General features: G+C 28.8%; 1 protein-coding gene across 5 annotated transcripts in view; it reads right to left on the reverse strand.

The window, feature by feature from the left end:
* Positions 1-2,343: 2,343 nt before the first annotated feature.
* The window catches only part of atxn7l1 (ataxin 7-like 1), a 28,867-nt gene continuing 16,925 nt past the window's right edge, over positions 2,344-14,285 (reverse strand). For 4 of the 5 annotated variants that reach the window (XM_048155981.1, XM_048155982.1, XM_048155984.1 and 1 more), the window contains 7 exons: positions 13,451-13,890; positions 11,023-11,105; positions 10,659-10,897; positions 10,286-10,478; positions 10,057-10,178; positions 7,948-8,614; positions 2,344-3,630 (listed from right to left, as the gene is read on the reverse strand). In XM_048155981.1, the coding sequence (XP_048011938.1) occupies positions 3,613-3,630; positions 7,948-8,614; positions 10,057-10,178; positions 10,286-10,478; positions 10,659-10,897; positions 11,023-11,105; positions 13,451-13,890 (1,762 nt within the window). In that variant the 3' untranslated portion in view covers positions 2,344-3,612. The remainder of the gene's footprint in view (positions 3,631-7,947; positions 8,615-10,056; positions 10,179-10,285; positions 10,479-10,658; positions 10,898-11,022; positions 11,106-13,450; positions 13,891-14,285) is intronic. The other variant, XM_048155985.1, reaches the window with a different exon arrangement.

The following is a 14,285-nucleotide window of genomic DNA, read 5'->3' on the forward strand; positions in this document are numbered from 1 at the left end:
TTTGAATATTAATATTCTTATGCTAGAGATGAAGACCTTCTCAGAGATGAAGCTCAGATTGTGAACTGTGCGAAAGCTTTGGGAAACCTGTTCGGAAATAATCATCGTTCTGTGTTTGGTGAAGATAGTTGTGCGGAAATGACTCACTTCTCCTCTGACGTCAGCATGAAATGGCAAGTTCAGTGAGATTCAATGCGACTTAAAAATCAGTCAGTATGTGCCGAAACATTTATAACCAGCATGAGACCAGGAACATGTACACGACTACTTAATTAAGCAAAAAAGGTTTTGAAATGAGCCTCTTCTGCTCACAAAGGCTGCACTTATTTGATCAAAAATACAGTAAAAATTGTGAAATATTATTACAATTAAGGAAGCTTGTTTCCACCATGGAATAAAACTATTTAAATTTTGCAATTGCACAAAATAAAGTCAGAATTGCATGAAATAAAGTCAGAATTGCGGGATATAAACTCGTAATTGCGCGAAATAAAGTCAGAATTGAGAAATAAAGTCAGAATTACGAGATATAAAGTCAGAATTGCGGGATATAAACTCGTAATTGCGCGAAATAAAGTCAGAATTGAGAAATAAAGTCAGAATTACGGGATATAAAGTCAGAATTGCGAGATATAAAGTGAGAATTGTGGGATATAAACTCGTAATTGCGCGAAATAAAGTCAGAATTTAGAAATAAAGTCAGAATTGTGGGATATAAACTCACTTGCGTGAAATAAAGTCATAATTGAGAAATAAAGTCAGAATTACGGGATATAAAGTCAGAATTGCAAGAGATAAACATTTGTGTGAAATAAAGTCAGAATTGTGGGATATAAACTCGTAATTGCGCGAAATAAAGTCATAATTGAGAAATAAAGTCATAATTACGGGATATAAAGTCAGAATTGCGAGAGATAAACATTTGTGTGAAATAAAGTCCGAATTGTGGGATATAAACATTTGTGTGAAATAAAGTCCGAATTGTGGGATATAAACTCGTAATTGCGCAAAATAAAGTCAGAATTGAGAAATAAAGTCAGAATTGCAAGATATAAACATTTGTGTGAAATAAAGTCAGAATTGCGAAATAAAGTCCAAATTATGGGATATAAAGTCAGAATTGCGAGATATAAAGTGAGAATTGTGGGATATAAACTCGTAATTGTGCAAAATAAAGTCAGAATTGAGAAATAAAGTCAGAATTGCGAGATATAAAGTGAGAATTGTGGGATATAAACTCGTAATTGTGCAAAATAAAGTCAGAATTGAGAAATAAAGTCAGAATTACGGGATATAAAGTCAGAATTGCGAGATATAAAGTCAGAATTGTGGGATATAAACATTTGTGTGAAATAAAGTCCGAATTGTGGGATATAAACTCGTAATTGCGCAAAATAAAGTCAGAATTGAGAAATAAAGTCAGAATTGCAAGATATAAACATTTGTGTGAAATAAAGTCAGAATTGCGAAATAAAGTCCAAATTATGGGATATAAAGTCAGAATTGCGAGATATAAAGTGAGAATTGTGGGATATAAACTCGTAATTGTGCAAAATAAAGTCAGAATTGAGAAATAAAGTCAGAATTGCGAGATATAAAGTGAGAATTGTGGGATATAAACTCGTAATTGTGCAAAATAAAGTCAGAATTGAGAAATAAAGTCAGAATTACGGGATATAAAGTGAGAATTGCGAGATATAAAGTCAGAATTGCGAGAGATAAACATTTGTGTGAAATAAAGTCAGAATTGTGGGATATAAACTCACTTGCGTGAAATAAAGTCATAATTGAGAAATAAAGTCCGAATTACGGAATATAAAGTCAGAATTGCGAGATATAAAGTCAGAATTGTGGGATATAAACTCGTAATTGCACGAAATAAAGTCATAATTGAGAAATAAAGTCAGAATTACGGGATATAAAGTCAGAATTGCGAGATATAAAGTGAGAATTGTGGGATATAAACTCGTAATTGCGCAAAATAAAGTCAGAATTGAGAAATAAAGTCAGAATTGCGAGATATAAAGTGAGAATTGTGGGATATAAACTCACTTGCGTGAAATAAAGTCATAATTGCGGGATAAAAAGTCATAATTGCGGAATATAATTTCTAAATTGTGCGAAATTAAGTCATAATTGCGGGATATAAACTCAGAATTTCGAGTTATAACGTCAGAATTGTGAGATAAAAAGTCGTAATTACCTTTTTTATTCAGTGATGGAAACATTGTAAACTGTAATTTATTCCTGTGATCAAATCTGAATTTTCAGCATCATTACTCCAGTCTTCAATGTCACATGATTCTTCAGAAATCATTCTAATATGATGATTTGCTGCTCAAGAAACATTTATGATTATTATCAATGTTGAAAACTATATTTGTGGAAACGGTCTTACAGTTTTCCAGGATTCTGTGATAAATAGAAAGTATATAAAAGTCACTTTTGATCAATGCGTTGCTAAATAAAGATTAAACAGTAATGTAAACAGGAAGTAAAAAGCTCTTTGAGAAGGTCTTCATTTCAGGTGCTTAAACACTAAAAGGTGCACATATTGACCTCATGACATCTTTAAAAAATAAAATTGGCAACAGACCTCGGCCGACTGCCAATACTGGCTCACTGCAATGTACCTTTCCTCTAGGAAACTGGGACCCTGTGGGTACATCATCATCATCATCATCATCATTTCAGTTAGTATTTCTTTAAAAAAATAATCCAAGAGTCTAAATAATGGGAAAAGAGAAGATGTTCGGCCCTTTCATCGTTAGGTCTATGAAGAGACATATAACTGAGGAAGATAGAAACCACTAAATCCTTGAACCTCTGAGAGATGCTAACAATAAATACAAAAAAAACAAAATTAAAATAAAAGATATGTACACATTTCCAACAATAGGGTCTCTATAATACTTAAAACTTTTAAAATGGCATACAAATATACTTCTGCTCAACGTGTGAAGCACTAATCAGGTCAGTTAGAAAATTAATAAAGACGATAAATTATTATACAAAATTCATCACCGGTTAAAGTTGCTTTACAACAAGAGTACGAGTCCTTATGAATCCACAAAACACTTGTGTGTCAAAAACAAATACTCAAAAACCTCAATTCATCCAATTTAGAAAAATACGACTTGCCAAAAAAAGCGTCTGTAAAATATTCCCTTGGTTGAAACGTCCTCCTTTTGTGTAGTTCAGGCATGAAATTAAGTGCACTTTAGATTGACACGGTTGAGTCTGAAGGGTTTTCCTCCATCCACACGAAAATCAAAATAAAACTCCGTACGTGTATCGCTGAAAGTCTGAAACTTGTTGTGTACTGGTTAAATCAAAAGAATCTGAATGTGTGTGAAACTGAAGTTTGTGAATATGGTCATTTCAAAGGAAACGAGAGACGTCATTCTTCCATAAACTCTCAAACAGACGAGTTTCTTCCTAACGGGTGCGGAACGGAACGAGAACGGGAAGGCCGTGACTCAACCGTAGCGTGATAAGAGGCAGCGGTGGGGATAAAGGCAGGACTCTACAGCCCCTTTAGGAACCACAGGACGTCCAGCGCTGAGTGCCGTTCCAGCGTCACCACAAAACTCTTCTCGAACTCCCACTGCGTCAGTGAGGGACCTTGGGCTGCAAAAGAGGGCGGTGGTTAGTATATCAGCATATGCAAGAACTCAACACTGACATTTAGAAGCATCACAGGGATTTCAGGCATCATTCACATCAAGAGAGGTGCGATTCATGGGCAAAAATCGCAAGTGTGTATTAAAGCCATGGAAGCAGAATAGAGTGAAAATAGCGTGAGGTAATGTAGGAATACTTGTTTTTCAGTCAGTCGGAATAATGTTTTAATGATTATTTTATTGGTATTCCTCTCCCAAAGAACGAACTCCAGCTGATGATGAATGAAATATTTTCGAGCCGCATAAAACTAGAAAAGTATATAGTCACTATAAACAAAAAAACAAAAAAAAACAAAAAATATATATATATATTTTTTAACTTTTTAAAAATATAATACAAATATTCAAATATTCTAAAATAATATTATAAATCTTTTCAAGGTTAGAAAATAACTATATAGTACATTATAATATAATATAATATAATATAATATAATATAATATAATATAATATAATATAATATAATGGAGAAATATGTAGAAAATGTATATAGTCACTATAAAAATTCCATGATTTTAAATAACTTATAAAAAAAACTATAATAAATAACAAAAAAACTAAAATATAATAAAACAATTTAAAAAAATAATAAAAAAATATTATAACAAATATTATAAATCATTGAATGAAAATAAAAAACAAAATATAAAATAATATTATAAATCTTTTCTAGGCTAGAAAAGAAATATGTAGTTCACTAGAAAAATATGCAGTGACCATAAAAATTCCTTAACTTTTAATATATCCAGTCTAATAAAATATAATAAAATAAAATGGACAAATATGTAGAAAATGTATATAGTCACTATAAAAATTCCATGATTTAAAGTAACTTAAAAAACTTGATAAAAAAAAAATAATTATTTTAAAATAAAAAATTAACAAAAATAATGTTAAAATATTAGAAAATATATAAATCTTTTAATGAAAAAAAAAAAATCATAAAATAATAATAGAAATCTTTTCTTGACTGAAAAAGAAATGTATAGTACACTAGAAAAAGTGACCATAAAAATTCCATGAATATAACTAACTTTTAATATATCCAGGCTTGATAATATAATGATATAATATAATATAATATAATATAATATAATATAATATAATATAATGGAGAAATATGTAGAAAATGTATATAGTCACTATAAAAATTCCATGATTTTAAATAACTTATAAAAAAAACTATAATAAATAACAAAAAAACTAAAATATAATAAAACAATTTAAAAAAATAATAAAAAAATTATAACAAATATTATAAATCATTGAATGAAAATAAAAAACAAAATATAAAATAATATTATAAATCTTTTCTAGGCTAGAAAAGAAATATGTAGTTCACTAGAAAAATATGCAGTGACCATAAAAATTCCTTAACTTTTAATATATCCAGTCTAATAAAATATAATAAAATAAAATGGACAAATATGTAGAAAATGTATATAGTCACTATAAAAATTCCATGATTTAAAGTAACTTAAAAAAACTTGATAAAAAAAAATAATTATTTTAAAATAAAAATTAACAAAAATAATGTTAAAATATTAGAAAATATATAAATCTTTTAATGAAAAAAAAAAAAATCATAAAATAATAATAGAAATCTTTTCTTGACTGAAAAAGAAATGTATAGTACACTAGAAAAAGTGACCATAAAAATTCCATGAATATAACTAACTTTTAATATATCCAGGCTTGATAATATAATGATATAATATAATATAATATAATATAATATAATATAATATAATATAATATAATATAATATAATGGAGAAATATGTAGAAAATGTATATAGTCACTATAAAAATTCCATGATTTTAAATAACTTATAAAAAAAACTATAATAAATAACAAAAAAACTAAAATATAATAAAAAAATTTAAAAAATAATAAAAAAATATTATAACAAATATTATAAATCATTGAATGAAAATAAAAAACAAAATATAAAATAATATTATAAATCTTTTCTAGGCTAGAAAAGAAATATGTAGTTCACTAGAAAAATATGCAGTGACCATAAAAATTCCTTAACTTTTAATATATCCAGTCTAATAAAATATAATAAAATAAAATGGACAAATATGTAGAAAATGTATATAGTCACTATAAAAATTCCATGATTTAAAGTAACTTAAAAAAACTTGATAAAAAAAAAATAATTATTTTAAAATAAAAAATTAACAAAAATAATGTTAAAATATTAGAAAATATATAAATCTTTTAATGAAAAAAAAAAAAATCATAAAATAATAATAGAAATCTTTTCTTGACTGAAAAAGAAATGTATAGTACACTAGAAAAAGTGACCATAAAAATTCCATGAATATAACTAACTTTTAATATATCCAGGCTTGATAATATAATGATATAATATAATATAATATAATATAATATAATATAATATAATATAATATAATATAATATAATATAATATAATGGAGAAATATGTAGAAAATGTATATAGTCACTATAAAAATTCCATGATTTTAAATAACTTATAAAAAAAACTATAATAAATAACAAAAAAACTAAAATATAATAAAAAAATTTAAAAAATAATAAAAAAATATTATAACAAATATTATAAATCATTGAATGAAAATAAAAAACAAAATATAAAATAATATTATAAATCTTTTCTAGGCTAGAAAAGAAATATGTAGTTCACTAGAAAAATATGCAGTGACCATAAAAATTCCTTAACTTTTAATATATCCAGTCTAATAAAATATAATAAAATAAAATGGACAAATATGTAGAAAATGTATATAGTCACTATAAAAATTCCATGATTTAAAGTAACTTAAAAAAACTTGATAAAAAAAAATAATTATTTTAAAATAAAAAATTAACAAAAATAATGTTAAAATATTAGAAAATATATAAATCTTTTAATGAAAAAAAAAAAAAATCATAAAATAATAATAGAAATCTTTTCTTGACTGAAAAAGAAATGTATAGTACACTAGAAAAAGTGACCATAAAAATTCCATGAATATAACTAACTTTTAATATATCCAGGCTTGATAATATAATGATATAATATAATATAATATAATATAATATAATATAATATAATATAATATAATGGAGAAATATGTAGAAAATGTATATAGTCACTATAAAATTCCATGATTTTAAATAACTTATAAAAAAAACTATAATAAATAACAAAAAAACTAAAATATAATAAAAAAATTTAAAAAATAATAAAAAAATATTATAACAAATATTATAAATCATTGAATGAAAATAAAAACAAAATATAAAATAATATTATAAATCTTTTCTAGGCTAGAAAAGAAATATGTAGTTCACTAGAAAAATATGCAGTGACCATAAAAATTCCTTAACTTTTAATATATCCAGTCTAATAAAATATAATAAAATAAAATGGACAAATATGTAGAAAATGTATATAGTCACTATAAAAATTCCATGATTTAAAGTAACTTAAAAAAACTTGATAAAAAAAAAATAATTCTTTTAAAATAAAAAATTAACAAAAATAATGTTAAAATATTAGAAAATATATAAATCTTTTAATGAAAAAAAAAAAATCATAAAATAATAATAGAAATCTTTTCTTGACTGAAAAAGAAATGTATAGTACACTAGAAAAAGTGACCATAAAAATTCCATGAATATAACTAACTTTTAATATATCCAGGCTTGATAATATAATGATATAATATAATATAATATAATATAATATAATATAATATAATATAATATAATATATAATATAATATAGAAATATGTAGAAAATGTGTGTGTGTGTTTGTGTGCGTATATATATATATATATATATATATATATATATATATATATATATATATATTTACACAAAACAAATATGTTTCAGGCTAGAAAAAAAAAAACATTCATAGAATGTTTATAATGATTTTATAGTATTAATATAAATTGTTAATACAAAATAAAACAAATAATTATAAATATTATAAGTATATAATATAACTAATTTCTAGTCTAAAAAATATATAAATGCAAACATATGTATAGAGGAAAAATAGTCATTCTAAAAACTAAAAATAAATAAATAAATCTCTTTTCCTGGCCTGCAAATCACAATTTTATAATTCCCTAATATATTCCTTGTATGTCCTATATCATACTGATCAGTGAGTGTTGAAAAATAAAAAAATCAACATGCAAAATAAAAGTCTGAGTTGTTGTGCATCTGTAAGGATGCATCTCTGCATTTCAACATCGTGTTGTGCCAAAAATCAGTTTCACCTGTCTGGGGAGGGCGCTGTGGGCCGCTTCGGCGACTGACGACAGCAGACCGGTGCTGCTCTTCCTGAATATCCCGTCCAGTGCTGTGGATTTGGAGGTTTTACTGGGTTTGTCGCCGCCGGCGCTCAATCCAGAGCTCTTCCTTTTCCTCCCGTCGGAGGACAAGCAGGGCAGCGGGCTGTGGGACGAGACACCCCCGTGATCCCCGGTGAGCGCCTGCGGGAGGGACAGCTCCACGCCGCCGTACCTGTCCTGGTCCCTCGGCCCCTGTCCCCCCGGCCGGGGCTTGGCCCGCACGCTAAGGGCCGCCGTCCCGTTACTGATGAGCGCCGCGCCCGGTGGCAGATGGTAGCTGTTCCCGCTTTTCCGGCAAGCCCCCGATTCAGAAGTTTGAGGGGCTTTCCGCTTTCTGGGTCCCGGTCCTTCCCCTGAGGCTTTTGGTGGCCTGGCCGGTTTATTCCGCTGCAGTCGGGGTCCGGGCTCGGGGTCCCTGATGCAGAACACACCAGCGGCGTTCTGAGAGAAAGAGGTGGAGTATGAGAGCATCGAGACGCCCTCCAGAGGAGCCGTGAGCGTGTGGTTGGGCAGGAACGCTGAGCCGAGAGGAGAGGCTTCAGACGGGCAGGGGGAAGTGCTCGTCACACTCTCCACCGCTAGGGGGACTTTCCTGTGGCAGACAGGATATAACATCACCAGTCTGTGGTAGGAAGCTGTGGCACGTTAACCTAAATATTGTGTGTTTATAGAGCGAGAGAAAACATTTTGTGCAAATACACAGCTTGACTGAAGCCATTAACATTTCATTTACTTCAGCCCAAATCTTCTGAAACAAACATTAAACATCTGGGTCATATTTCACCACCAAATGAAATAAAAAATATATATATTCTGTATAAAGAAAATTACAATTATTTTTGAGATGCATTGCAATATTAATTTCATAATGTTCAATTATTATAGCATTATTAAATATAAATTATAAATAAAATATTATATAGTTCATATTATTATTATTAAACAATAAACATAAATTGTCACATATTACTGAAAAAGATAAAAAGATATTTTTTATTTAAATTATATATAAAAGTTTCATTTAAATTTATAAAAGTATAAAAAATTAATTTAAAAAATAAAATTATTAAATAAATAAACGTTTAAATGTGCTTAACTGCCAATAAAAATATTAATTTTTTTATTAACAATCATATTTATGGAATGATTATTAAAATGATTATTAATAAAAAAATTAAAATGTATGTTTAATAATTGAATAATGTCATAATTTATTTATAAAATTGTAGTATTTATTTTCCCAATGCAAAATAATGTTTTAATTAATTTATTAATTTATTTTAAAAAATGTAGAATTTATTTTCTTTATGCAAAATAATGTTTTTTTTTATTTTCTTTATGCAAAATAATGTTTTTTTTTTAACATTTAATGTTTTTTAAATGTTTTTGGGGGTGACAGAAATAAATTGCATAAAGAAAATTAAATGCATTATTGGGACACAGTGCAATATTAATTTCATAAAGTTAAATTTTTATATCATTATTAAATATAAATTATATAGATTCTATTATTATTATTATTAACCATTAAACAAATTATCAGATAAAAAACTTGTAAATGTGCTTAAGTGCCATGAAAACTTTTATTATTAACAATCATTTTATGGCATGATTATGAAAAAATTATTAATAAAACTGCAAAAATGTATGTTTAATCATTTAATAATGTCATAATTTATTTATAAAATTTTAGTATTTATTTTATTTATTTTTCTATTGTTTTGGGGGTGAAAGAAATAAATTTCATAAAGAAAATGATTGTTTGCATTGCAATTATGGCACAATTAAATATAAATTGTTATATATTTTTTTTTTTAATAAAATAAATAAAATTGAATAATTAAAGATTGCAAATACAAATATTCAAAATGGTCATAAAAAGTCTTTATTTTCCTAAAACAATTATTTTTTGGGGGTGAAATATGACCCTAATATTTGAAAGCTTTTGTGAAAGTCAACTGAATGCATCCACCCATAAATCCTCATCAAATATGGCCATAATTATGCAAGCAGACAGACAAACGTGTAACTCGCCTCCACATGAGAGAGTTGACGTGTTTTTCCACCATGCAGTGCAGCGCCAGCCTCACCCGGTCCCACCGTCTGTCGAACACGTAGTGACCTCTTCCCATCAGCCGACTGCTGAACGCACAACACTAACACACACCGGCAAAGACAGAGAGAAGATGTTTCTATACTAATACATGCTTATACAGGGTCCCAAAACATCTCAGACAAACACTAAAGCTTGAGTTCAGCTCACGCTCATGGGTTGTGGGTGGTGTGGAGAATAATGGTACAGCGGCTTCTCGGTCTCTTCAGGGAGGTCGGCCTCTCCTTCATCGCTGGACAGACGCACGTCTCCGCTGCATCTCTGCCAGCCGGGCGCAGGTTCAGGAGGAGGAGGAGCGGGTGCGGAGCCGAGCAGGACAGCACCGACGCTGCCAGACACTCTGCTGAGGAAAAGACGGATCATCTGAGAAACGCCTCCATTGTAGTCTTGAGTTACATTACGTCACAATATTCCTCATTGAAATAATTCCCACCCAAGGTATATGCAAAATAAAGGGGCACCCAACTGGCACCAATTGTGTTTGGACTTTAGTATGGAAGTAGTCTACAGTCACTAACCGTACCTGTGCAAGTGTGAATTGGCCAACCGGAGTTTGAGAGAGGGAGTGGTCTTGCCATTGGTACAGCTTGCGGATTGGCTGGGTGCTGCGTCATGTGACTGTGTGACCTGCACTGATTGGCTGCCTGCTTGAATTTCCTTTTTTTGCCCCACATCCTTTGCCCGTCCCTTATGTTCCGCCAGAAGGAAGTCAAAGTCTTTCCTCCGTCCTGGGACGGCTCGCCGGTGGGTCAGAGAGTGAGTCTACAACATACATGATCAAACACGCGTTATGAACACCACCACAGCAATCATTCAAATAATCAACAAGAAAATATTCAAATGAACAGATGCGATTAAATGACACAGAAACGAGTGACGGTACCAACCTTACAGGTTAACGAACGAGTGCAGGGCCGCTTCGTCTCTGGGTCCAAAACTCCACAGTGTTTATTAGGATCAAACACTCGCCCTGTACAACAAAACAGAGTGTGACTTTATATTGTTATTATCAGCCAAATATCATTTATTTCATGTATTATATTTCATAAATATATTATGCACTATTTCATTAAATGCAGTAATTATTTGTACACACACACACACACATATAATTTTATAATTTATATTATATTTATTAGATTAACTTGATATAATATTTTATTTTATATTCCATATTATATTATATATTATATTATATTATATTATATTATTATATATTACTATATTATATTACATTATATTTAATTAACTTGAAATATATATATATTACATTTATTATATTGTATTATATTATATATATATGTGTGTGTGTGTGTGTGTGTGTGTGTGTATTAACTTGCTATATATATTTTTTTTTTCCAAGGTATTAAATATAATATAATATAATATAATATAGTAAATATAATAAATTATAAAAAAAAAAAAAAATATATATATATATATATATATATATATATATATATATATATATATATATATAATTTTATTGTATTATTATTACAAAATTGTATTATTTAAATTTGACTGTATAATTTAATTATATAATATATTAATTATATATTATATAATTGAATTATACAGTAAATATAACATACATTGTAAAATACAATTTTATATATATATATATATATATATATATATATATATATATATATATATAAATTTTATTTTACAATGTATATATATATAAATTAACTTGAAAAACAATATCTATCTATCTATCTCTCTATCTCTCTATCTATCTATCTATCTATCTATACTTTTTAGATATATAACTAGATATATTTTATATATATATAACTATTTAGATATATATATATTTTACATTATATATTACTGTATTATATATATATATATATATAACTTGAATGTATTATTATTACAATAATATATATATATATATATATATAGTAATTTATATATATATAAAAATTAACTTGAAAAAATATATATATAAACTTTTTTAGATATATAATATTTTGTTTTATATTTATATATATATATATATATATATATATATAATAAATGTTATTTTAGAATTTATATTAGATTTACTATTATAATTCCATATATATAAATAATATGTATATAATATCAGATTTTATAGAATTTATATTATATTTATTATAAATTATTATTTATTATTCAGGATTTAGTCTATCAACATGCTAATGTCAGAATGCACTGGAGTGTTGGCTGAATATGTTGTGCATTTCTTGTTCTCAAATCAGTCATTCCCAAGGTTTCCTCTCATTTAAGATGCTGCACATGTAGACAGCGAGAAGACTCACTAAGAACATATGTCAGACCAGAGGTTTATCTTTGAGAAACTGAGACAGAGTCCTGATTAAAACAATCGGGTCCAGCTCACGCTGCTATCCGAAGCGCACAAACACTTTAACTACCTCAATCTCTCTGTAATCGAGCGCCGAGCGTCTGTGGCGGCTGCTGGACGCGGCAGAGGATCTGGAGGCCGAAAGCAGCCAATTACACAGCATAAATCAAACCTCCGGTGGGGCGAGAGCCGAGTAAACAACATACGGAGAGGGACGAGTGACGCTAATCAGCGAAATTATGACTAAACATTCATGCTTCCAGACGAACAATGACTCTACAAACCACAGAAGTCCAGTTTGAAAACAGGTGAAGGGATTCATTCCCTTTATAGCTTGTTCATCCTTTTGGTTTGTGTTTTTATTTCTCTTTTCCCCATTTTAAAACAAAAACATATAAAAGTAAATAAAAAAAAACAACAAATCTTGACAAAACAACAACAATTCATTCAATCAGAACACAATGTACACAAATAACCAGTGTTATTTTTTAAATAATATTATGGTATTTATTAATATTTTTATATTTTTAGTTTTCATAATTTTGTTTTATTTTTTAATATATTTTTAAAAAATATATTTTGTTTGTCTTTTTGTAATTAATTTTAGTTCTGTAACTTCAACTTATTTTATTTTACTTAGTAGCCAAGGCAAAGTTTTCCTTCTAATAATAGTAATATTTTTAATTTTATTTCAGCTTTATTTTAATAGTTTTAGTTTCAGTTAACAATGATAACACTGCATAAAACACACAGTACTAAAAAACAATATTGAAATAAATGTTTCATTAAATATTTTGAGCAAATTCCACTAAATAAAATGCCTTTTGTTTTTAGATCAACATCACAAAGGCCATACAGGCGGAGAAAAATAATATTAACCAATAATATCAAAGCCCAGCCCTCTCCTCATCCAATCAAATCCTGTTGGAAGTTAAAGTTGTAAACAAATGAAATGTGCTGCGAATGCGTTTTCTACTCACCCGAAACTCTCCGGTGCCTTGTGCCTTTGGCTCCATTCTGATGCTTCTTGTCTGGAGGAGAAGGCGGGACTATCGGTCTCCGGTCCAATAGGGATGGAGACGTGGAGGCCGCAGGTCTCCTGTCCTGTGGGGAGGGCGAAGGGGCGGGGCGTTTCTCCAAGGGCGACCGTGACGGGCTGGGTCGTCTGTCAATCAGCGACGGAGGCGTGGTGGAGCGAGGAGTCCCAGGACCGCGACCGTTCAGGAACTTCTCCTGGCCCTTGTGAGATGCTGGTGACGTCAAGGAGGACTTGAGAGGACTGGATGACGGAGAGGAAGACGTGGAAGAGAAAGAAAGAGAAGAACCCGCCGTGGGAGACGAGGAGTTGACTTTGATGTGCGCTCCCTCCGATCTGTTGAAACACGGCATCTTCTCCAGACTCACCACGGGTAAAGACACGCTGGAGGAAAAAGATTGGATATTTTACGTTGTGAACTGCAATAATAATCAGAAATGTTTCTTGAGCAGCAAATCATCATATTAGAATGATTTCTGAAGGATCATGTGACACTGAAGACTGGAGTAATGATGCTGAAAATTCAGCTTTGATCACAGAAATAAATTACACTTTAAAATATATGTAAATAGAAAACAGCTATTTCCAATTGTAATAATATTTCACAATTTTTACTGTATTTTTGATCAAATAAATGCAGCCTTGGTAAGCAGAAAAGACTAAAAAAAAAAAAAATCGTACTGACTCCAAACCTTTTGTGTAAATATTATAAACATTAAACACTAATTTTTCCATTTATATGTAGAATATTTTTTTCCAGATTATACATATTTCTGTAA

The sequence above is a fragment of the Megalobrama amblycephala genome, linkage group LG14 (assembly GCF_018812025.1).
Source record: "Megalobrama amblycephala isolate DHTTF-2021 linkage group LG14, ASM1881202v1, whole genome shotgun sequence".
NCBI classification, from domain to species: domain Eukaryota; kingdom Metazoa; phylum Chordata; class Actinopteri; order Cypriniformes; family Xenocyprididae; genus Megalobrama; species Megalobrama amblycephala.